This window comes from Scyliorhinus torazame, chromosome 15 (genome assembly GCF_047496885.1).
Source record: "Scyliorhinus torazame isolate Kashiwa2021f chromosome 15, sScyTor2.1, whole genome shotgun sequence".
In the NCBI taxonomy this organism is placed as follows: Eukaryota; Metazoa; Chordata; class Chondrichthyes; order Carcharhiniformes; family Scyliorhinidae; genus Scyliorhinus; species Scyliorhinus torazame.
Genome location: NC_092721.1, coordinates 50563105 through 50587824, shown reverse-complemented (window position 1 = coordinate 50587824; position 24720 = coordinate 50563105). Strand labels below are relative to the sequence as shown.

At 52.2% G+C, this 24720-nt stretch overlaps 1 protein-coding gene across 1 annotated transcript in view; it reads left to right on the top strand.

The window, feature by feature from the left end:
• The window catches only part of dct (dopachrome tautomerase), a 111973-nt gene that overhangs the window by 32336 nt on the left and 54917 nt on the right, over positions 1-24720 (top strand). Inside the window, exon 2 of the mRNA XM_072476230.1 lies at positions 19234-19533. Within this exon, the coding sequence (XP_072332331.1) occupies positions 19234-19533 (300 nt within the window). The remainder of the gene's footprint in view (positions 1-19233; positions 19534-24720) is intronic.

Here is a 24720-nt window from a genome sequence, read left to right as displayed (position 1 = left end):
GTGTGAGAGTTGGAGTTTGTGTGCGTGTGTGAGAGGGGGAGTTTGTGTGTGTGTGAGAGAGTTTGTGTGTGTGTGAGGGGGAGTTTATGTGTGTGAGAGGGGTAGTTTGTGTGTGTGTGTGTGAGAGAGGGGGAGTTTGTGTGTGTGGGAGCGTGAGTGTGTGTGTGAGAGGGACAGTGTATGTGTGAGAGGGGGAGAGTGTGTGTGAGAGGGGGAGAGTGTGTGTGAGTGTGTGAGAGGAAGAGTTTGTGTGTTTGACGGTGGGTGTGGGTGTGCGAGAGGGAGAGTTTGTGTGTGTGTGAGAGGGGGAGTTTGTGTGTATGTGTGTGAGAGGGGGTATTTGTGTGTGTGTGAGAGGGGGAGTTTGTGTGTGTGTGTGAGAGTTGGAGTTGTGTGTGTGTGCGTGTGTGTGTGAGGGGGGAGTTTGTGTGTGTTGGAGGGTGAGTGTGTGTGTGAGAGGGAGAGTGTGTGGGTGTGTGTGTGGGAGGGTGAATGCGTGTGTGAGACGGAGAGTGTGTGTGAGAGGGAATGTGTGTGGGTATGTGTGAGAGGGAGAGTGTGTGGGTGTGTGAGAGGGAGAGTGTGTGGGTGGGTGAGAGGGAGAGTGTGTGGGCATGTGTGCGAGGGAGAGTGTGTGTGTGTGGGAGGGAGAGTGTGTGTGTGTGTGTGTGAGAGGGGAGTTTGTGTGTGTGTGAGAGAGGGGGAGTTTGTGTGTGTGTGTGAGAGGAGGAGTTTGCGTGTGTGTGTGAGAGTTGGAGTTGTGTGTGTGTTTGCGTGTGTGTGTGAGGGGGGAGTTTGTGTGTGTTGGAGGGTGAGTGTGTGTGTGAGAGGGAGAGTGTGTGGGTGTGTGTGTTGGAGGGTGAATGTGTGTGTGAGACGGAGAGTGTGTGTGAGAGGGAATGTGTGTGGGTATGTGTGAGAGGGAGAGTGTGTGGGTGTGTGAGAGGGAGAGTGTGTGGGTGTGTGAGAGGGAGAGTGCGTGGGTATGTGTGAGAGGGAGAGTGTGTGTGTGTGTGTGTGAGAGGGGAGTTTGTGGGAGGGGGAGTTTGTGTGTGTGTGTGAGAGTTGGAGTTTGTGTGTGTGTGAGAGAGGGGGAGTTTGTGTGTGTGTGTGTGAGAGAGGGGGAGATTGTGTGTGTGAGAGGGGGAGTTTGTGTGTGTGTGTGAGAGGGGGAGTTTGTGTGTGTGGGAGGGGGAGTTTGTGTGTGTGGGAGGGTGAGTGCGTGTGTCAGAGGGACAGTGTATGTGTGAGAGGAGGAGAGTGTGTGTGTGTGAGAGGGAGTTTGTGTGTGTGTGAGAGTTGGAGTTTGTGTGCGTGTGTGAGAGGGGGAGTTTGTGTGTGTGTGAGAGAGTTTGTGTGTGTGTGAGGGGGAGTTTATGTGTGTGAGAGGGGGAGTTTGTGTGTGTGTGTGTGTGAGTTGGTTTTTGTGTGTGTGTGTGAGAAGGGGAGTTGTAGAACATAGAAAATACAGCACAGAACAGGCCCTTCGGCCCACGATGTTGTGCCGAACCGTTGTCCTAGATTAATCATAGATTATCATTGAATTTACAGTGCAGAAGGAGGCCATTCGGCCCTTTGAGTCTGCACCGGCTCTTGGAAAGAGCACCCTACCCAAACTCAACACCTCCACCCAAAACCAAGGGCAATTTTGGACACTAAGGGCAATTTATCATTGGCCAATCCACCTAACCTGCACATCTTTGGACTGTGGGAGGAAACCGGAGCACACGGAGGAAACCCACGCAGGCACGGGGAGGTTGTGCAGATTCCGCACAGACAGTGATCCAAGCCGGAATCGAACCTGGGAACCTGGAGCTGTGAAGCAATTGTGCAATCCACAATGCTACCGTGCTGTCCTTAAGAACAAATAAATCTACATTATATCATTTTACCATAATCCATGTACCTATCTCATAGCTGCTTGAAAGTCCCTAATGTTTCCGACTCAACTACTTCCACAGGCAGTGCATTCCATGCCCCCACTACTCTCTGGGTAAAGAACCTACCTATATCTTCCATCTTTCACCTTTCACCTTAAATTTATGTCCCCTTGTAATGGTTTGTTCCACCCGGGGAGAAAGTCTCTGACTGTCTACTCTATCTATTCCCCTGATCATCTTATGAACCTCTATCATGTCACCCCTCATCCTTCTCCGTTCTAATGAGAAAAGGCCTAACACCCTCAACCTTTCCTCGTAAGACCTACTCTCCGTTTGTGTGTGTGTGTGAGAGGGGGTGTTTGTGTGTGTGGGAGGGTTTGTGTGTGTGTCAGAGGGACAGTGTATGTTTGAGAGTGGGAGAGTGTGCGTGTGTGAGAGGGGGAGAGTGTGTGTGGGTGTGTGAGAGGGAGAGTTTGTGCGTGTGTGAGAGGGGGAGAGAGTGTGTGGGTGTGTGAGAGGGAGGGTTTGTGTGTGTGTGAGAGGGGGGGTTTGTGTGTGTGTGAGAGGGGGAGTTTGTGTGTGTGTGAGAGTTGGAGTTTGTGTGTGTGTGAGGGGGGTGTTTGTGTGTGTGAGAGGGGGAGAGTGTGCGTGTGTGAGAGGGGGAGAGTGGGTGTGGGTGAGAGGGGGAGAGTTTGTGCGTGTGTGAGAGGGGGAGAGTGTGTGTGGGTGTGTGAGAGGGAGAGTTTGTGGGTGTGTGAGAGGGAGAGTTTGTGTGTGTGAGAGGGGGAGTTTGTGTGTGTGTGAGAGGGGGAGTTTGTGTGTGTGGGAGCGGGAGTTTGTGTTTGTGTGAGAGTTGGAGTTTGTGTGTGTGTGTGAGAGTTGGAGTTTGTGTGTGTGTGAGGGGGGAGTTTGTGTGTGTGGGAGGGTGAGTGTGTGTGTGAGAGGGACAGTGTATGTGTGAGAGGGAGAGTTTGTGTGTGTGTGAGAGGGAGTTTGTGTGTGTGTGAGAGAGTTTGTGTGTGTGTGAGGGGGAGTTTATGTGTGTGTGTGTGAGAGGGGGAGTTTGTGTGTGGGAGCGTGTGTGTGTGTGAGAGGGACAGTGTATGTGTGAGAGGGGGAGAGTGTGTGTGAGAGGGGGAGAGTGTGTGTGGGTGTGTGAGAGGAAGAGTTTGTGTGTGTGACGGGGGAGAGTGGGTGTGGGTGTGCGAGAGGGAGAGTTTGTATGTGTGTGAGAGGGGGAGTTTGTGTGTATGTGTGTGAGAGGGGGAATTTGTGTGTGTGTGAGAGGGGGAGTTTGTGTGTGTGTGTGTGTGAGAGAGGGGGAGTTTGTGTGTGTGAGAGGGGGAGTTTGTGTGTGTGTGTGAGAGGGGGAGTTTGTGTGTGTGGGAGGGGGAATTTGTGTGTGTGGGAGGGTGAGTGCGTGTGTCAGAGGGACAGTGTATGTGTGAGAGGAGGAGAGTGTGTGTGTGTGAGAGGGGGAGTTTGTGTGTGTGTGTGAGAGGGGGAGTTTGTGTGTGTGGGAGGGGGAGTTTGTGTGTGTGTGAGAGAGGGGGAGTTTGTGTGTGTGTGAGAGAGTTTGTGTGTGTGTGAGGGGGAGTTTATGTGTGTGAGAGGGGGAGTTTGTGTGTGTGTGTGAGAGAGGGGGAGTTTGTGTGTGTGGGAGCGTGAGTGTGTGTGTGAGAGGGACAGTGTATGTGTGAGAGGGGGAGAGTGTGTGTGAGAGGGGGAGAGTATGTGTGAGTGTGTGAGAGGAAGAGTTTGTGTGTTTGACGGTGGAGAGTGGGTGTGGGTGTGCGAGAGGGAGAGTTTGTGTGTGTGTGAGAGGGGGAGTTTGTGTGTATGTGTGTGAGAGGGGGAATTTGTGTGTGTGTGAGAGGGGGAGTTTGTGTGTGTGTGTGAGAGTTGGAGTTGTGTGTGTGTGTGCGTGTGTGTGTGACGGGGGAGTTTGTGTGTGTAGGAGGGTGAGTGTGTGTGTGAGAGGGAGAGTGTGTGGGTGTGTGTGTGGGAGGGTGAATGCGTGTGTGAGACGGAGAGTGTGTGTGAGAGGGAATGTGTGTGGGTATGTGTGAGAGGGAGAGTGTGTGGGTGTGTGAGAGGGAGAGTGTGTGGGTGTGTGAGAGGGAGAGTGTGTGGGCATGTGTGAGAGGGAGAGTGTGTGTGTGTGGGAGGGAGAGTGTGTGTGTGTGTGTGTGTGAGAGGGGAGTTTGTGTGTGTGTGAGAGAGGGGGAGTTTGTGTTTGTGTGTGTGAGAGAGGGGGAGTTTGTGTGTGTGGGAGGGGGAGTTTGTGTGTGTGTGTGTGTGAGTTGGTTTTTGTGTGTGTGTGTGTGAGAAGGGGAGTTGTAGAACATAGAAAATACAGCACAGAACAGGCCCTTCGGCCCACGATGTTGTGCCGAACCTTTGTCCTAGATTAATCATAGATTATCATTGAATTTACAGTGCAGAAGGAGGCCATTCGGCCCTTTGAGTCTGCACCGGCTCTTGGAAAGAGCACCCTACCCAAACTCAACACCTCCACCCAACACCAAGGGCAATTTTGGACACTAAGGGCAATTTATCATTGGCCAATCCACCTAACCTGCACATCTTTGGACTGTGGGAGGAAACCGGAGCACACGGAGGAAACCCACGCAGGCACGGGGAGGTTGTGCAGACTCCGCACAGACAGTGATCCAAGCCGGAATCGAACCTGGGAACCTGGAGCTGTGAAGCAATTGTGCAATCCACAATGCTACCGTGCTGTCCTTAAGAACAAATAAATCTACATTATATCATTTTACCATAATCCATGTACCTATCTCATAGCTGCTTGAAAGTCCCTAATGTTTCCGACTCAACTACTTCCACAGGCAGTGCATTCCATGCCCCCACTACTCTCTGGGTAAAGAACCTACCTATATCTTCCATCTTTCACCTTTCACCTTAAATTTATGTCCCCTTGTAATGGTTTGTTCCACCCGGGGAGAAAGTCTCTGACTGTCTACTCTATCTATTCCCCTGATCATCTTATGAACCTCTATCATGTCACCCCTCATCCTTCTCCGTTCTAATGAGAAAAGGCCTAACACCCTCAACCTTTCCTCGTAAGACCTACTCTCCGTTTGTGTGTGTGTGTGAGAGGGGGTGTTTGTGTGTGTGGGAGGGTTCGTGTGTGTGTCAGAGGGACAGTGTATGTTTGAGAGTGGGAGAGTGTGCGTGTGTGAGAGGGGGAGAGTGTGTGTGGGTGTGTGAGAGGGAGAGTTTGTGCGTGTGTGAGAGGGGGAGAGAGTGTGTGGGTGTGTGAGAGGGAGGGTTTGTGTGTGTGTGAGAGGGGGGGTTTGTGTGTGTGTGAGAGGGGGAGTTTGTGTGTGTGTGAGAGTTGGAGTTTGTGTGTGTGTGAGGGGGGTGTTTGTGTGTGTGAGAGGGGGAGAGTGTGCGTGTGTGAGAGGGGGAGAGTGGGTGTGGGTGAGAGGGGGAGAGTTTGTGCGTGTGTGAGAGGGGGAGAGTGTGTGTGGGTGTGTGAGAGGGAGAGTTTGTGGGTGTGTGAGAGGGAGAGTTTGTGTGTGCGAGAGGGGGAGTTTGTGTGTGTGTGAGAGGGGGAGTTTGTGTGTGTGGGAGCGGGAGTTTGTGTTTGTGTGAGAGTTGGAGTTTGTGTTTGTGTGTGAGAGTTGGAGTTTGTGTGTGTGTGAGGGGGGAGTTTGTGTGTGTGGGAGGGTGAGTGTGTGTGTGAGAGGGACAGTGTATGTGTGAGAGGGAGAGTTTGTGTGTGTGTGAGAGGGGGAGTTTGTGTGTGTGTGAGAGAGTTTGTGTGTGTGTGAGGGGGAGTTTATGTGTGTGTGTGTGAGAGGGGGAGTTTGTGTGTGGGAGCGTGTGTGTGTGTGAGAGGGACAGTGTATGTGTGAGAGGGGGAGAGTGTGTGTGAGAGGGGGAGAGTGTGTGTGGGTGTGTGAGAGGAAGAGTTTGTGTGTGTGACGGGGGAGAGTGGGTGTGGGTGTGCGAGAGGGAGAGTTTGTATGTGTGTGAGAGGGGGAGTTTGTGTGTATGTGTGTGAGAGGGGGAATTTGTGTGTGTGTGAGTGGGGGAGTTTGTGTGTGTGTGTGTGTGAGAGAGGGGGAGTTTGTGTGTGTGAGAGGGGGAGTTTGTGTGTGTGTGTGAGAGGGGGAGTTTGTGTGTGTGGGAGGGGGAATTTGTGTGTGTGGGAGGGTGAGTGCGTGTGTCAGAGGGACAGTGTATGTGTGAGAGGAGGAGAGTGTGTGTGTGTGAGAGGGGGAGTTTGTGTGTGTGTGTGAGAGGGGGAGTTTGTGTGTGTGGGAGGGGGAGTTTGTGTGTGTGTGAGAGTTGGAGTTTGTGTGTGTGTGTGAGGGGGGAGTTTGTGTGTGTGTGAGAGAGTTTGTGTGTGTGTGAGGGGGAGTTTATGTGTGTGTGTGTAGAGGGGGAGTTTGTGTGTGTGTGTGAGAGGGGGGGTTTGTGTGTGTGGGAGCGTGAGTGTGTGTGTGAGAGGGACAGTGTATGTGTGAGGGGGAGAGTGTGTGTGAGAGGGGGAGAGTGTGTGTGGGTGTGTGAGAGGAAGAGTTTGAGTGTGTGATGGGGGAGAGTGGGTGTGGGTGTGCGAGAGGGAGAGTTTGTATGTGTGTGAGAGGGGGAGTTTGTGCGTATGTGTGTGAGAGGGGGAATTTGTGTGTGTGTGTGAGAGGGGGAGTTTGTGTGCGTGTGAGAGGGGGAGTTTGTGTGTGTGTGTGAGAGGGGGAGTTTGTGTGTGTGTGAGAGAGGGGGAGTTTGTGCGTGAGTGTGTGAGAGGGGGAGTTTGTGTGTGTGGGAGGGGGAGTTTGTGTGTGTGTGAGAGTTGGAGTTTGTGTGTCTGTGTGAGAAGGGGAGTTTGTGTGTGTGTGAGAGAGTTTGTGTGTGTGTGAGGGGGAGTTTATGTGTGTGTGTGTGTGAGAGGGGGAGTTTGTGTGTGTGTGTGTGTGTGTGAGAGGGGGAGTTTGTGTGTGTGGGAGCGTGAGTGTGTGTGAGAGGGACAGTGTACGTGTGAGAGGGGGAGAGTGTGTGTGGGTGTGTGAGAGGAAGAGTTTGTGTGTGTGACTGGGGAGAGTGGGTGTGGGTGTGCGAGAGGGAGAGTTTGTATGTGTGTGAGAGGGGGAGTTTGTGTGTATGTGTGTGAGAGGGGGAATTTGTGTGTGTGTGTGAGAGGGGGAGTTTGTGTGTGTGTGTGAGAGTTGGAGTTGTGTGTGTGTGCGTGTGTGTGTGAGGGGGGAGTTTGTGTGTGTTGGAGGGTGAGTGTTTGTGTGAGAGGGAGAGTGTGTGGGTGTGTGTGTGAGACAGAGAGTGTGTGTGAGAGGGAATGTGTGTGGGTATGTGTGAGAGGGAGAGTGTGTGGGTGTGTGAGAGGGAGAGTGTGTGGGTGTGTGAGAGGGAGAGTGTGTGGGTATGTGTGAGAGGGAGAGTGTGTGTGTGTGTGAGAGAGGGGGAGTTTGTGTGTGTGAGAGGGAGAGTTTGTGTGTGTGTGGGAGGGGGAGTTTGTGTGTGTGTGTGTGAGTTGGTTTTTGTGTGTGTGTGTTTGAGAAGGGGAGTTATAGAACATAGAAAATACAGCACAGAACAGGCCCTTCGGCCCACGATGTTGTGCCGAACCTTTGTCCTAGATTAATCATAGATTATCATTGAATTTACAGTGCAGAAGGAGGCCATTCGGCCCTTTGAGTCTGCACCGGCTCTTGGAAAGAGCAGCCTACCCAAACTCAACACCTCCACCCAACACCAAGGGCAATTTTGGACACTAAGGGCAATTTATTATGGCCAATCCACCTAACCTGCACATCTTTGGACTGTGGTAGGAAACCGGAGCACCCGGAGGAAACCCACGCAGACACGGGGAGGTTGTGCAGACTCCGCACAGACAGTGATCCAAGCCGGAATCGAACCTGGGAACCTGGAGCTGTGAAGCAATTGTGCAAACCACAATGCTACCGTGCTGTCCTTAAGAACAAATAAATCTACATTATATCATTTTACCATAATCCATGTACCTATCTCATAGCTGCTTGAAGGTCCCTAATGTTTCCGACTCAACTACTTCCACCGGCAGTGCATTCCATGCCCCCACTACTCTCTGGGTAAAGAACCTACCTATATCTTCCACCTTTCACCTTTCACCTTAAATTTATGTCCCCTTGTAATGGTTTGTTCCACCCGGGGAAAAAGTCTCTGACTGTCTACTCTATCTATTCCCCTGATCATCTTATGAACCTCTATCAAGTCACCCCTCATCCTTCTCCGTTCTAATGAGAAAAGGCCTAGCACCCTCAACCTTTCCTCGTAAGACCTACTCTCCGTTTGTGTGTGTGTGTGAGAGGGGGTGTTTGTGTGTGTGGGAGGGTTCGTGTGTGTGTCAGAGGGACAGTGTATGTGTGAGAGGGGGAGAGTGTGCGTGTGTGAGAGGGGGAGAGTGTGTGTGGGTGCGTGAGAGGAAGAGTTTGTGTGTGTGTGAGAGGGGGAGAGTGGGTGTGGGTGTGCTAGAGGGAGAGTTTGTGTGTGTGTGAGAGGGGGAGTTTGTGTGTGTGTGTGTGAGAGGGGGAATTTGTGTGTGTGTGTGAGAGGAGGAGTTTGCGTGTGTGTGTGAGAGTTGGAGTTGTGTGTGTGTTTGCGTGTGTGTGTGAGGGGGGAGTTTGTGTGTGTTGGAGGGTGAGTGTGTGTGTGAGAGGGAGAGTGTGTGGGTGTGTGTGTGGGAGGGTGAATGTGTGTGTGAGACGGAGAGTGTGTGTGAGAGGGAATGTGTGTGGGTATGTGTGAGAGGGAGAGTGTGTGGGTGTGTGAGAGGGAGAGAGTGTGGGTGTGTGAGAGGGAGAGTGTGTGGGTATGTGTGAGAGGGAGAGTGTGTGTGTGTGTGTGTGTGTGAGAGGGAAGTTTGTGGGAGGGGGAGTTTGTGTGTGTGTGTGAGAGTTGGAGTTTGTGTGTGTGCGAGAGAGGGGGAGTTTGTGTGTGTGTGTGTGAGAGAGGGGGAGTTTGTGTGTGTGAGAGGGGGAGTTTGTGTGTGTGTGTGAGAGGGGGAGTTTGTGTGTGTGGGAGGGGGAGTTTGTGTGTGTGGGAGGGTGAGTGCGTGTGTCAGAGGGACAGTGTATGTGTGAGAGGAGGAGAGTGTGTGTGTGTGAGAGGGGGAGTTTGTGTGTGTGTGTGAGAGGGGGAGTTTGTGTGTGTGGGAGAGGGAGTTTGTGTGTGTGTGAGAGTTGGAGTTTGTGTGCGTGTGTGAGAGGGGGAGTTTGTGTGTGTGTGAGAGAGTTTGTGTGTGTGTGAGAGAGAGTTTATGTGTGTGAGAGGGGGAGTTTGTGTGTGTGTGTGTGAGAGAGGGGGAGTTTGTGTGTGTGGGAGCGTGAGTTTGTGTGTGAGAGGGACAGTGTATGTGTGAGAGGGGGAGAGTGTGTGTGAGAGGGGGAGAGTGTGTGTGAGTGTGTGAGAGGAAGAGTTTGTATGTTTGACGGTGGAGAGTGGGTGTGGGTGTGCGAGAGGGAGAGTTTGTGTGTGTGTGAGAGGGGGAGTTTGTGTGTATGTGTGTGAGAGGGGGAATTTGTGTGTGTGTGAGAGGGGTAGTTTTGTGTGTGTGTGAGATTTGGAGTTGTGTGTGTGTGTGCGTGTGTGTGTGTTGGAGGGTGAGTGTGTGTGTGAGAGGGAGAGTGTGTGGGTGTGTGTGTGGGAGGGTGAATGCGTGTGTGAGACGGAGAGTGTGTGTGAGAGGGAATGTGTGTGGGTGTGTGTGAGAGGGAGAGTGTGTGGGTGTGTGAGAGGGAGAGTGTGTGGGTGTGTGAGAGGGAGAGTGTGTGGGTATGTGTGAGAGGGAGAGTGTGTGTGTGTGGGAGGGAGAGTGTGTGTGTGTGTGTGTGTGAGAGAGGGGAGTTTGTGTGTGTGTGAGAGAGGGGGAGTTTGTGTTTGTGTGTGTGAGAGAGGGGGAGTTTGTGTGTGTGGGAGGGGGAGTTTGTGTGTGTGTGAGTTGGTTTTTGTGTGTGTGTGTGTGAGGAGGGGAGTTGTAGAACATAGAAAATACAGCACAGAACAGGCCCTTCGGCCCACGATGTTGTGCCGAACCTTTGTCCTAGATTAATCATAGATTATCATTGAATTTACAGTGCAGAAGGAGGCCATTCGGCCCTTTGAGTCTGCACCGGCTCTTGGAAAGAGCACCCTACCCAAACTCAACACCTCCACCCAACACCAAGGGCAATTTTGGACACTAAGGGCAATTTATCATTGGCCAATCCACCTAACCTGCACATCTTTGGACTGTGGGAGGAAACCGGTGCACACGGAGGAAACCCACGCAGACACGGGGAGGATGTGCAGACTCCGCACAGACAGTGATCCAAGCCGGAATCGAACCTGGGAACCTGGAGCTGTGAAGCAATTGTGCAATCCACAATGCTACCGTGCTGTCCTTAAGAACAAATAAATCTACATTATATCATTTTACCATAATCCATGTACCTATCTCATAGCTGCTTGAAAGTCCCTAATGTTTCCGACTCAACTACTTCCACAGGCAGTGCATTCCATGCCCCCACTACTCTCTGGGTAAAGAACCTACCTATATCTTCCATCTTTCACCTTTCACCTTAAATTTATGTCCCCTTGTAATGGTTTGTTCCACCCGGGGAAAAAGTCTCTGACTGTCTACTCTATCTATTCCCCTGATCATCTTATGAACCTCTATCATGTCACCCCTCATCCTTCTCCGTTCTAATGAGAAAAGGCCTAACACCCTCAACCTTTCCTCGTAAGACCTACTCTCCGTTTGTGTGTGTGTGTGAGAGGGGGTGTTTGTGTGTGTGGGAGGGTTCGTGTGTGTGTCAGAGGGACAGTGTATGTGTGAGAGGGGGAGAGTGTGCGTGTGTGAGAGGGGGAGAGTGTGTGTGGGTGTGTGAGAGGGAGAGTTTGTGCGTGTGTGAGAGGGGGAGAGTGTGTGTGGGTGTGTGAGAGGGAGGGTTTGTGTGTGTGTGAGAGGGGGGGTTTGTGTGTGTGTGAGAGGGGGAGTTTGTGTGTGTGTGAGAGTTGGAGTTTGTGTGTGTGTGAGGGGGGTGTTTGTGTGTGTGAGAGGGGGAGATTGTGCGTGTGTGAGAGGGGGAGAGTGGGTGTGGGTGAGAGGGGGAGAGTTTGTGCGTGTGTGAGAGGGGGAGAGTGTGTGTGGGTGTGTGAGAGGGAGAGTTTGTGGGTGTGTGAGAGGGAGAGTTTGTGTGTGTGAGAGGGGGAGTTTGTGTGTGTGTGAGAGGGGGAGTTTGTGTGTGTGGGAGCGGGAGTTTGTGTTTGTGTGAGAGTTGGAGTTTGTGTGTGTGTGTGAGAGTTGGAGTTTGTGTGTGTGTGAGGGGGGAGTTTGTGTGTGTGGGAGGGTGAGTGTGTGTGTGAGAGGGACAGTGTATGTGTGAGAGGGAGAGTTTGTGTGTGTGTGAGAGGGGGAGTTTGTGTGTGTGTGTGAGAGGGGGAGTTTGTATGTGTTGGAGGGTGAGTGTGTGTGTGAGAGGGAGAGTGTGTGGGTGTGTGTGTGGGAGGGTGAGTGTGTGTGAGAGGGAATGTGTGTGGGTATGTGTGAGAGGGAGAGTGTGTGGGTGTGTGAGAGGGAGAGTGTGTGGGTGTGTGAGAGGGAGTGTGTGTGGGTATGTGTGAGAGGGAGAGTGTGTGGGTATGTGTGAGAGGGAGTGTGTGTGTGTGAGAGGAAGAGTGTGTGGGTGTGTGAGAGGGAGAGTGTGTGGGTATGTGTGAGAGGGAGAGTGTGTGCGTGTGAAAGGGAGAGTGTGTGGGTGTGTGAGAGGGAGAGTGTGTGGATATGTGTGAGAGGGAGAGTGTGTGTGTGTGAGAGGCAGAGGGTGTGGGTGTGTGAGAGGGAGAGTGTGTGTATGTGTGAGAGGGAGAGTGTGTGGGTGTGTGAGAGGGAGAGTGTGTGGAACGGCCACGGTGCACCTGAAAAGCAGTTCACCGCAGCGCAATGTGGCCGATCGAAGCCGGGAGATATTGTTCCCGGGATCTACCCTGCTTGCAATGCCTCACGAGATCTAATGCAATCTCACAAGGCGTTACAATGTCAATCCCACCCATTGTGGGCGCGTTCTGTGGTAGTCACCACTAGCAGTATTATATGTTTTACGGTAAGACACGTATAATAGAGGTACATGGGTAAATCCCTGCCTGCTGGCTCCGCCCACTAGGTGGCGTATAAATGTGTGTGGTCACCGGTGCTGCAGCCATTCTGGTTCCAGCTACAGGAGGCACAACATCTTTGGTCAATAAAACCTCGATTATTCCACTACTCTCGTCTTTGTGGTAATTGATATTGAATGAGCAAAGATTTTTAAAATGATGGATCTTCGCATCAAGCCTGATCGCCTGCAGCTGAGCCCTCAAGCAGCCAATGCTACGTCTGCTTTTGACCACTTGCTAGCCTGTTTTGAAATCTACCTCCGAACATCCGTTGAGGAACACTCGGACGCGCAGAAGTTCCAAGTCCTCTATTCACGGGTGAGCCCCGACATTTTTCCTCTCATCCGGGATGTGCCCACTTACTTCGAAGCGATGGAGCTCCTGAAGAGACATTACGTTCGGCCAGTCAACCAACTATACGCCAGGCAATCCTGTCCACGAGACAGCAACTCCCCGGTGAGTCTCTGGACGATTTCTGGCATGCCCTGCACATCCTGGGGAGGAACTGAGACTGCCAGGCAGTTTCGGCAGTCCAGCACACAGAACTTTTCATCCGAGACACCTTTGTTACAGGCATGAGGTCTGCATACGTCCCCCAACGCCTACTGGAAAGGGGTACGCTTGATCTTGCGGGAACTAGGCAACTTGCAAACCCGTTAGAAGTGGCCTCCCATAACGTCCAGTCGTACACCCCCGACCGCGCGGCACCCTCATGAGCATCGTGGGCCCCACCAGCTGCCGACTCCAGCTCACCGCAAGCCTGCGCCGCGCAGCAGTCAGCCAACCCTGGGTGGCCCAAATGCTATTTTTGCGGGCAGGACAAACACCCCTGGTAGCGCTGCCCGGCGCGGAGCACGACCTGCAACGGATGTGGAAAGAAGGAACACTTTGTTTCTGTTTGCCAGGCCCGGTCGGTCGCCGCTGTTTCCAGGCCCGGCGTTCCTGCACCTTCCACGTGCGATCCAGGGGCGCACCCATTTTCCTCCTCGCAAGCCATGTGCGGCCCCTGGGCGCCGCCATCTTTTCCGCCCGCCATGTGCGCCCCGTGGGCGCCGCCATCTTCGGCGCCATTTTGGACAGCGCCTCAGGACCCCTGCTCACCTGGCCGTTCATCGCCTGCCGCTACCTCCACCACCGCTGACCAGCCAGGGACCTCCTAGCATCTGCCGCACCTCACCTCGATCACCTTGGATCAGTCCCGGCCCCGCAACCTCGTGACCGCAACAACGACAGTGAAAATCGATGGGCACGAGACAACCTGCCTTTTTGACTTCAGGAGCACAGAGAGCTTCATCCACCCCACAACGGTAAGGGGCTGCTCCCTCGCGGTACACCCCGTTACCCAGAAAATCTTCCTGGCCTCCGGATCCCATTCCGTGGAAATCCGGGGGTACTGCATCGTGACCCTCACCGTCCAAGGCGTAGAGTTTAGCAACTTCTGGCTCTACGTCCTCCCTAACTTCTGCGCTGCCCTGTTACTTGGCCTGGACTTCCAGTGCAACCTCCAAAGCTTAACCTTAAAATTCAGCGGACCCCTACCCCCCCTCACCGTATGCGGCCTCACGACCCTTGAGGTCGATCCACCTTCCTTGTTTGCGAACCTCACCCCGGATTGCAAACCCATCGCCACCAGGGGCAGACGGTACAGTGCCCAGGACAGGACCTTCATCAGGTCGGAGGTCCAACGGCTTCTGCGGGAAGGGATCATTAAGGCCTCGCCCCTGGAGAGCTCAAGTAGTAAAGACTGGGGAGAAGCACAGGATGGTCATTGACTACAGTCAGACCATCAACCGGTACACGCAGTTCGACGCGTACCCCCTCCCACGCATTTCTGACATGGTCAATCAAATTGCGCAGTAACGGGTCTTTTCCACAGCGGACCTGAAGTCCGCCTACCACCAGCTCTCCATCCGCCCGGAGGACCGCCAATACACTGCGTTCGAAGCAGGTGGCCGCCTCTATCACTCCCTTAGGTTTCCCTTCGGCGTCACTAATGGGGTCTCAGTCTTCCAATGTGAGATGGAATGAATGGTTGACCGGTACGGACTGCGGGCCACCTTCCCGTACCTCAATAACATCACCATCTGCGGCCATGATCAGCAGGACCACAACGCTAACCTCCAAAAATTTCTCCAGACCGCCAAACTGCTTAACCTCATGTACAATAAGGAGAAATGTGTGTTCCGCACCAACCGCTTAGCCATCCTTGGCGATGTCGTGGAAAATGGAGTTCTAGGGCCCAAACCCGACCACATGTGCCCCCTCATGGAACTCCCCCTCCCCCACTACCCCAAAGCCCCGAAACGATGCCTGGTGTTTTTCTCCTACTATGCCCAGTGGGTCCCTAACTATGCGGACAAGGCCCGCCCACTCATTCAGTCCACAGTTTTTCCCCTGATGGCTGAGGCCCGCCAGGCCTTCAACCGCATCAAGGCAGACATCGCCAAGGCCACGATGCACACGGTCGACGAGTTCCTCCCCTTTCAGGTCGAGAGCGAAGAATCGGATGTAGCTCTGGCCGCCACCCTCAACCAGGCGGGCAGGCCTGTGGCCTTCTTTTCCCGCACCCTCCATGCCTTCAAAAATTCGGCACTCCTGTGTCGAAAAGGAGGCGCAAGCCATTGTGGAAGCTGTGCGACATTGGAGGCATTACCTGGCCGGCAGGAGATTCACTCTCCTCACTGACCAACGGTTGGTTGCCTTCATGTTCAATAACACACAGCGGGGCAAGATCAAAAACGACAAGATCTTGAGGTGGAGGATCGAGCTCTCCACCTATAAGTACGAGATTTTGTATCGCCCGGGGAAGCTCAACGAGCCCCCTGACGCCCTATCCCGCGGTACATGTGCCAGCGCACAAGTGGACCGACTCCAGGCTCTCCACTATGACCTCTGCCACCCGGGGGTCACCCGGTTCTTCCATTTCATCAAGGCCCGCAACCTGCCCTACTCCATTGAGGAGGTGAGGACTGTCAGGTCTGCGCGGAGTGCAAGCCGCACTTCTACAGGTCAGATCGAGCGCACCTAGTGAAGGCCTCCCGCCCCTTTGAGCGCCTCAGCATGGACATCAAAGGGCCCCTCCCCTCCACCAACCACAACACGTACTTTCTGAATGTGGTCGATGAGTACTCCCGGTTCTCTTTTGCGACCCTATGCCCCGATATGACTTCTGCCACGGTCATTAAAGCCCTCCATAGCATCTTCACTCTGTTCAGTTTCCCCGCTTACTTCCACAGTGATCGGGGATCCTCTTTTATGAGTGATGAGCTGCGTCAGTTCCTGCTCAGCAAGGGCATCGCCTCGAGCAGGACGACCAGCTACAACCCCCGGGGAAACGGGCAGGTGGAGAGGGAGTCTGGAAGGCCGTCCCTGCTGGCCCTGTGGTCTAAAAATCTCCTGGTCTCCTGCTGGAAGGAGGTCCTCCCCGATGCGCTCCACTCCATCCAATCGCTCCTCTGCACCATGACTAACGAGACCCCTCATGAACGTCACTTTGCCTTCCTCAGAAAGTCCACCTCTGGGGTCTTGCTCCCACCATGGCTGACAGTTCCTGGACCCGTCCTCCTTCGCAAGCATGTGCGGACCCATAAGTCGGACCCTTTGGTCGAAAGAGTCCGCCTCCTACACGCAAACTCGCCTACGTGGAACACCCTGACGGACGCCAGGAGACAGTCTCCCTCCGGAACCTGGCACCCGCTGGATCCCCACCCACGGTCCCCGACCTGACCTCATTCACCCCTGCGCCACTCACCCTCCCTCCAGCGAACCTCACCGCAGCCCCCGCCCCAGGAGGATCCGTCCTCCCATTGGTTCCACTCAGGGGTGACGAAGATGAGGTCAACATGCACTCAGAGTCACAGGTGACCAAGTTGGCGCCCACATCACCACCAGGACAGAGGCGATCGCAGAGGAGGGTCAAGGCCCCAGACTGAACTTGTAATTCTTTTTTCCACCAGCCCCGCCGGACTCTTTTTTTTAACAGGGTGTGAATGTGGTAGTCACCACTAGCAGTATTATATGTTTTACGGTGAGACACATAGAACATAGAACATAGAAAATACAGCACAGAACAGGCCCTTCGGCCCACAATGTTGTGCCGAACCTTTGTCCTAGATTAATCATAGATTATCATTGAATTTACAGTGCAGAAGGAGGCCATTCGGCCCCCTGAGTCTGCACCGGCTCGTGGAAAGAGCACCCTACCCAAACTCAACACCTCCACCCAACACCAAGGGCAATTTTGGACACTAAGGGCAATTTATCATGGCCAATCCACCTACCCTGCACATCTTTGGACTGTGGGAGGAAACCGGAGCACCCGGTGGAAACCCATGCAGACACGGGGAGTCCTGTGCAGACTCCGCACAGACAGTGACCCAAGCCGGAATCGAACCTGGGACCCTGGAGCTGTGAAGCAATTGTGCTATCCACAATGCTACCGTGCTGCCCTTAAGAACAAATAAATCTACACTATATCATTTTACCGTAATCCATGGACCTATCCAATAGCTGCTTGAAGGTCCCTAATGTTTCCGAAACAACTACTTCCACAGGCAGTGCATTCCATGCCCCCACTACTCTCTGGGTAAAGAACCTACCTCTGATATCCCTTCTATATCTTCCACCTTTCACCTTAAATTTATGTCCCCTTGTAATGGTTTGTTCCACCCGGGGAAAAGGTCTCTGACTGTCTACTCTATCTATTCCCCTGATCATCTTATAAACCTCTACCAAGTCGCCCCTCATCCTTCTCCGTTCTAATGAGAAAAGGCCTAGCACCCTCAACCTTTCCTCGTAAGACCTACTCTCCATTCCAGGTAACATCCTGGTAAATCTTCTTTGCACCTTTTCCAAAGCTTCCACATCCTTCCTAAAAGGATAATACGTATAATAGAGGTACATGGGTAAATCCCTGCCTGCTGGCTCTGCCCAGTAGGTGGCGTATAAATGTGTGTGCTCACCGGTGCGGCTCCCATTCTGGTTCCAGCTACAGGAGGCACAACATTTTTGCTCAATAAAGCCGCGATTATTCCACTACTCTCGACTTTGTGGTAATTGATAGTGCATCAGGTTCATTTTTAGGCAAATCTGCATATTGAAGAGAGACAGCTAATCTCAATAACTGTGCGGTCTCAGGCGTGCGTTTCCCTCTGGGGCCCCTTATCTAACGTAAGTGGAATTTTATAGCCGTGTGTTTCTCAGCGCTGTGACTAAACGCACTCCCTATGGGACTTTGTTCCCTTTTATTAAAATTGCTCCCTGTGTGTGAGAGGGAGAGTGTGTGTGTGTTTGTGTGATAGAGAAGGAAGTGTCTACGTGTGTGTGAGAGGGAGCGTTTGTATGTGAGATAGGAGTGTGTGTGTGAGAGAGAGCGAGGGAGTGTTTCCGTATATGTGAGGGAGTGTGGGTGTGAGAGGGAGAGTGTGTGACTGTGTGTGTGTTTGCGAGAGAGAGTGTATGTGTGTGTGTGAGAGAGAGAGAGAGAGAGAGAAAGAGGGTGGTGATGGTCTGGACTGCACTGCCTGGGAGGATAGTAGAGGTGGGTTGCTTCATATCCTTTAAAAAGTACCTGGATGAGCACTTGGCACATCATCACATTCAAGGCCAAGGGCCAAGTGCTGCCAAATGGGATTAGGTAGGCAAGTCGGGTGTTTTTCATGCATCGGTGCAGACTCGATGGGCTGAAGGGCACTTCTGCACGATAATATTCTGTGATTCTCTGCCCCTACCTCCCCCTCATATCCCTTGATCCCTTTAACCCCAAGAGTTTTATCTAATTCCTTCTTGATATTACACAACGTTTTGGCCTCAACTACTTTCTGTGGTAGTGAATTCCACAGATTCACCACTCTCTGGGTGAAGAAATTTCTCCTCACGTCAGTCCGAACAGGTTTGCCCCTTATCCTCAAACTATGACCTCTAGTTCTGGACTCCCCCAGCATCGGGAACATTCTTTCTGAATCTACTCTGCCTAATCCTGTTAGAACTTTATTAGTTTCTATGAGCTCCCCTTTCACTCTTCTAATCTCCAATGATTGTAATCCTAACCTTAGTGAAATGAAATGAAATGAAAATCGCTTATTGTCACAAGTAGGCTTCAAATGAAGTTACTGTGAAAAGCCCCTCGTTGCCACATTCCGGCGCCTGTTCGGGGAGGCTGTTACGGGAATTGAACCGTGCTGCTGGCCTGCCTTGGTCTGCTTTCAAAGCCAGCAATTTAGCCCTGTGCTAAACAGCCCCTCTCTCCTCATATGACAGTTCTGCCATCCAGGAATCAGCCGAGTAAACCTTTGCTGCACTCCCTCCACAGCAAGAACATCCTTCCTCAGATCAGGACACCAAAACTGCACATAATACTCCAGGTGTGGCCTCACCAATGCCCTCTACAATTGCAACAAAACATCCCTATTCCTATATTCAAATCCTCTCGCTATGAAGGCCAACATACCATTTGCCTTCTTTACTGCCTGCTGTACCTGTGAGCTTACTTTCAGCGAATGATGCACAAGGATGCCAAGGTCTCGCTGAGTATCCACCTCTCCCAGATTATATGAGGGTCTCTCTAATCAGCTTAGCATCAGAAGATTTCACTTCTCCAAAGCTGCAATGGGACATCTCTGCCCTTTGATGCATGAAGACCTAAAGCCAAACTTATCTACTGGTGTTTTCTGTGTCAGGGAAGACCACCACTGCCCTCAATGTGTAGATTTTATAGACCTGTTAGTCATAAGGGGCGAGAAGAATTTCTTGTTATTTTGTTACGGGGGGGGGGGGGGGGAGGGGGGGCGTTATTCTTTGTAAGGGAGAAAAATTGTGTTAAAAAACTTTAATAAATATATTTTTTTAAAAAAGAATGAAGGAGATTTTATTGATGAATAGTTTGAGGGCATTCAGAGCAGCAAATGGCACCAGGCTGACTCGCAGAATAATTTCAATGTTCACTAAGATTGATATTTTCAGCAAAATGGAAGTTACGAGTTGATTCTGCATTATTAAGGTTTGAGAGCAATAGAGACATCAAATGAATGTATTACCCAAATTTAATGATGTTAGCAGCGTTGGCAGCTGTAGAATCTGTAATAGTGTATCGTCCCAATTGAATGAGATTTGCAATGACCGCTTATAAACAAAATTAGTATGGTTAATATGAAGTGATCACTCTCTGTAACTTGTGAAACTTTTCTCTTCACTAAAATAGGAAACCATGCCGGGTATAATTGTGCCGAATGCAAATTTGGATGGACAGGCCAAAACTGTGACCTGAGAAAAGCAGCAGTGATTCGAAAAAATATTCTTTCATTGACCCCAATGGAGCAACAGCAGTTCTTGGACGCATTGGATCAAGCCAAAACTACAACCCACCCAGATTATGTGATTGCTACTCAGCACTGGTTGAGTTTACTGGGGCCGAATGGAACTCAGCCACAAGTAGCAAATGTCACGATATACAATTATTTTGTGTGGCTTCATTACTACTCTACAAGAGATACACTGCTGGGTTAGTTGTACACTTTTAAAAAATGAGTTATCATGTGTAGCTTAGCTTCTAGACCTCCTCTATTATCAATTTTATTTTAAAGTAGATTTGGTAAGAATGTAGCTGTAGTGTGAAATGAGTAATTCATTTGCATCTTTCAGCAAATATCCACATGTTTGCTTATGTTGTTATATTTGTGACATGAACATGCTGTGTGAATGCATTTGCATCACACTTGTTTGCTGACTGACAGCTAAAAGATTATCTTCTCCCAAACCCTTCCATGACCCTATGTCTTTTCCATGAATTACTATTCTGCAAACACAAGCGGATGACTGGCCCATTCAACCCTTGACCCAGCTCTGTCATTCAACTAATGGATCCTTAATCCATTTGATTTACCTTTCTTCGACATCTACTGATACTCTTCACTAACAAAAATCTATCACTCCTTACTGTTGAAAGTTTCAATTGAACCGGAATCTACACTGCTTTTGGGGAGAGAACTGCACTTTTCTATAACTCTTTGTGTGAGGAAATGCTTCTCGTATTTGCTCCTGCTCTCATTTTGAGATTCTGGATTTCCCTACCAGAGATGGGGCGGGGAAGTGGGCCTAGGTTGGGTCCTTATTTGGAGTGTCGCTACAGACTTGATGGGCCGAATGGCCTTATACTGCACTGTAAGGATTCTATTCTCTTGAATAATTTTATCAGTTTAAATGCCTCAACTCTGTACTCCTCGATCCTCTATACTCAGCAGGTTACAAACCAAATTTAATGAAACTTATCTCAATAAAATAGCTCTTTAATCCAATTTTGTTTTGGTGAATGAGGGCTGATCAGGTCACATTTGCCCAAGTGCTCAGTCGCTCTGCATTAATGATGAATTCTACTAGCTTTCCCCGTCAACCCCATTTCAAGTGGAACTTTGTTAAATTCTGATAATTACATACAATTGTTACTTGCATCATTCAGATTCAATGGGCAGAATTTTCTGGCCCCGCCCACTGGTGGGATTTTCTGGCCCCGCCCACTGGTGGGATTTTCTGGCCCCACCCACTGGTGGGAGTTTCTGGCCCACCGAAGTCAATGGACTTTTGGGTAGTTTGCTGCATTTTCTGTCCCCGTTGCAATGGGGCCTTAGAATTCCACTCAATTTCACTTGTTTGTAATACAAGTTTGAATTCCCTATGTGTCAGTCTAGATTCAACAAGTTTAATTACTTCTTACTTTCTTTAATTTTGCAAAATCAGCTTTTTGGGGCTCAAGAATAAATAATTAATGCTTCATTTACTGACAGTGAATGTATAAACAAATGTTACACTGGTATTAGATATATGTAAATAACTGACCAACCTCTCTTTCTCTATCTCTCAGAGTGACTTGCAAAAACTAGATTTTTATTGGAAGTTTAATGGGGGCACAATGCGGCTGGTAGGTGCCGCGAGGGGGCTATCCTCGGCTTCACAACAGCTGTTATGTCTCGCGACATCTGGTTAGACCTTGAAAAGCGTTGTGATCTACAGTGCTGACGCTGGATCTAACCGGCTCCCGGTATCTATTGGCCTCCCCAGGGAGACCCCAGCTGGGTGCCGATTAGTACAGGTCCACATAAATGTGGACCAGGCACAATGGCATCTGGGGGAGTCTCCCAAGGTCATGAAAGGCCCCTAACTGGTCACGGACAGGGTAGGATAGTCCCATAGCCCTTCTCTTGGCACCCAGGCACCTTAGCATTGCCAGTCTGGCACTGACATGGTGCCCAGGTGGCACTGTCAAGTGGCAGGAGCACTGCCAGGGTGACAGTGCCAGGTTCCCAGGTGGCCTAAGGGGGACCATGCCTATGAAAGAGGGGATGAGGGAGGTGTATGAAGGGCGGGGGTGAAGGGCGAGTATGAAGGGGCCTCTGAAAGTTTGGGGAGTCTTGGAAGGGAGGGGAATGGGCTGAAAGGGGCACCTCAGCGACTCCCATGGATGTGGGAGGGTGGGGTGATGCCCATGTGTGTGAGGGTGACATTGCCCACGTTGGGAGGTGTGGAGGACCCTCAAGCTCACTTCGAGATCGGGTACCATTTCAAAATGGTGGCTCGATCTCTGAGGAGCTGGTCTGGCCAGCGAGTTCCGTTCCCCAGTGATGGAAAAAATTCTAAGTGTGGGCTTAGCTGCGGAGAAACTCGCAGGGCCCAAAAAAGTGACTAAGGGTGTGATTTAATGGAAAGTGTGGTAGTGAGCAGGAACTGCCGCGAGCTTCCCAGCGGTCGTCTCAGTGAGGCCTTCACGTATCAAACATCAATTGGGCCACTTAACGAGGCACCATGGGCTTCAGACTGCAAATGATTGTCCTGGCGGCTGATTCACTGGGACCATGCTCGCTAGCCCTCAGCTAACAAGGGGAAGCAGCATTTAACCCGATCCCGCAGCGCAAACCCCACACAGCTCGCAGCCATGCCACCGAGGAGACCAGCCCCACGATTTAGGAATGCCAATCTGGCCAGAATGTTGGACATGGTGGAGTCCAGATGGGATGACCTGTTCTCCCGAAAGGCACGGTGGGTTAGCCGCAGGGCAGCCAGTGCCACCTGGGAGGAAGTGGAAGCGACTGTCGGCTCGGGGAGTGTCACCAGGAGAACCTGCCCCTCGTGCTGTAAGAACATCAACAACATCCACCGGGCGGCACGGATGAGTTGGCACTGGCCCCACCTGCCACCCTGCCCCCCAACAATCATGTGCCTGGCACTGCCCCCGCTCAGCACTATATCATGCCCCAGCCCACTCATGTCCAGCAGTGGTGCCCACGCCTGCCACCCATGTGCTGGACATCAGAGTCCTCGCCCTCTACGAGGAACGGGCCCTGGAGGTCATGGGGGTGCCTGAGGACAGATCGGTCATTGACGTAAAGGCTGCCGTACGGCTCGGAGGTGAGGATCCACCAGCCCCCCCCAGATAACCCTTTACACGTGAGTTGTTAATGCCAGATACAATGATCCACATGTCCATTCCCCGCAGGATCTCCATCTGATGATGCAGGCCCATTCGGGGTGGTTCCTCCATCTGCCTCCCAAGAGAACACCTCGGAGGGGAGCTCTGAGCTGATCACCATCGCGCACTATATCTGTCGACCTCATCCTCCACCAGCACAGAGACACCTCGGTGGGCAAAGGTACAGGGCAGGCTTCTGGGGCACAACCTGGTATTCACCACACAGTTGCTGATGCACATCAGGTGAAGGCAGGAACACCCGGGCAAAACAGCAGTGGGAGGTCTGCTGGATCCTAGGATTCAGCTGGGTCCCAGTCAGATGCTGAGCCTCTGGACCAGGTTTACACGGAGCTGGTGCGGTCAATAGGATGCCGCTGAGAGATTCAGCGGTGAATGTCAGTGATACTCCAGCAGGCCCAAAGCCGATTGGAGGAGTCCCAAAGGCTACGGGTGCAGGAGATGGCGGCGGCTGGCAATGCGTGGCACCGAGGCCGACACTGGAGAGTTTGGTGCATGACGTCAGCACCATGAGTGGTCGTGTCCAAGGCGTGGCTCAGTCAGTGACGGCCATGGCTGAGGGCCTCGGCAGCACTGGGGGATGTGTCCCAGTCCCAGGTGGACCTTACTGAGGCTCTGCAGAGCATCTCCAGTCTCAGGTGGGTATTGTCGAGGCACTCCAGCAAATGTCCCAATTGCTTAGGGATGTGTCCTGGTCTCAGGTGGACCTTGTCATGGCATTCCAGGGCAGCAGGGTAGCATAGTGGTTAGCACAATTGCTTCACAGCTCCAGGGTCCCAGGTTTGATTCCCGACTTGGGTCACTGTCTGTGCGGAGTCTGCACATCCTCCCCGTGTCTGCGTGGGTTTCCTCCGGGTGCTCCGGTTTCCTCCCACAGACCAAAGATGTGCAGGTTATGTGGATTGGCCATGCTAAATTGCTCTTAGTGTCCAAAATTGCCCTCAGTGTTGGGTAGGGTTGCTGGATTATGGGGATAGGGTGCAGATGTGAATTTGGATAGGGTGCTCTTTCCAAGAGCCGGTGCAGACTCTATGGGCCGAATGGCCTCCTTCTGCACTGAAAATTCTATGATTCTATGTCCCAGTCACTGAGGAGCATCACTGAGGGCGTCAACACCATGGTGCAGACATTGGGGAGCCGCCAGGCTGCTGGCAGAGCCAGATGATGCAGGGGCAGCCAGGGATCAATCCAGCTGCTCCTCCATCCTGAGGTGACCCCTCCCCCCCCCCAGAGTCTTGCGGCACAGACTGGGAGGTGGTGGTGCTGGGTGCCAACCTGAGTGGCAACAGCAGGCACCAGTCCTCCTGGGCTCCCCACCCCCCGGCAATGGCGCATCTCGGAACCACCTCTGGAACAGGGTGGCACGGTGAGGCATATGCCACCGACTGATGGGCTGGGACCCACCGGCCCCAGGGCCCCCAGAGGACACCCGCCAGGGGCATCAAAGACCAAGGGATGTGGAAAGCAGCAGCCTGCCTCCACCTCTGATATGCATCCTGAGAACACACCTAGGTGCAGCGGCCATCAATTCACACGAGGCGATTAGCAGAAGTGAACAGTGGTTTTAATAAGCTAGATTTGTGCCTGCCTGTGACTGCTCTGTACTGAGTGCTGCCTACAGGCTGCAGGTTTATATACCACCCCCGAGAGGGCGGAGCCCCAGGCGGGGCCCACAGGGGCATCAACATAATACAGTACAGATGGTATGCGGACTTCAGATCCACCGTGGAGAAAACCCGGTAGTGAGCAATCTGATAACCATATCCGCTATCCGGGGGAGGGGGTACGCATCGAGTTGCGTGTACCGATTTATGGTCTGGCTGTAGTCTACAACCATCCGGTTCTATTTCCCGGTCCTGACAACCACCACTTGGGCTCTCCAGGGGCTGTTATTGGCCTCGATCAACCCCTCCCTCAAGAGCTGCTGCACCTCTGACTTGATAAAAGTCCTGTCCTGGGCACTGTACTGCCTGCTCCTGGTGGCGAGGGGTTTACAGTCGGAGGTGAGGTTCGCGAAGAGCGAGGGAGGGGCGACCTTAAGGGTCGCGAGGCTACATACGGTGAGAGGGGTTAGGGATCCGCCGAACTTCAGGGTCAGGCTTCTGAGGTTGCACTGGAAATTCAGTCCTAACGAGAGGAGCGCAGAGATGGGGAAGGATATAGAGTTTAAAATTGGCGTACTTGGCGCCCTGTATCGCGAGGTTCGTGACA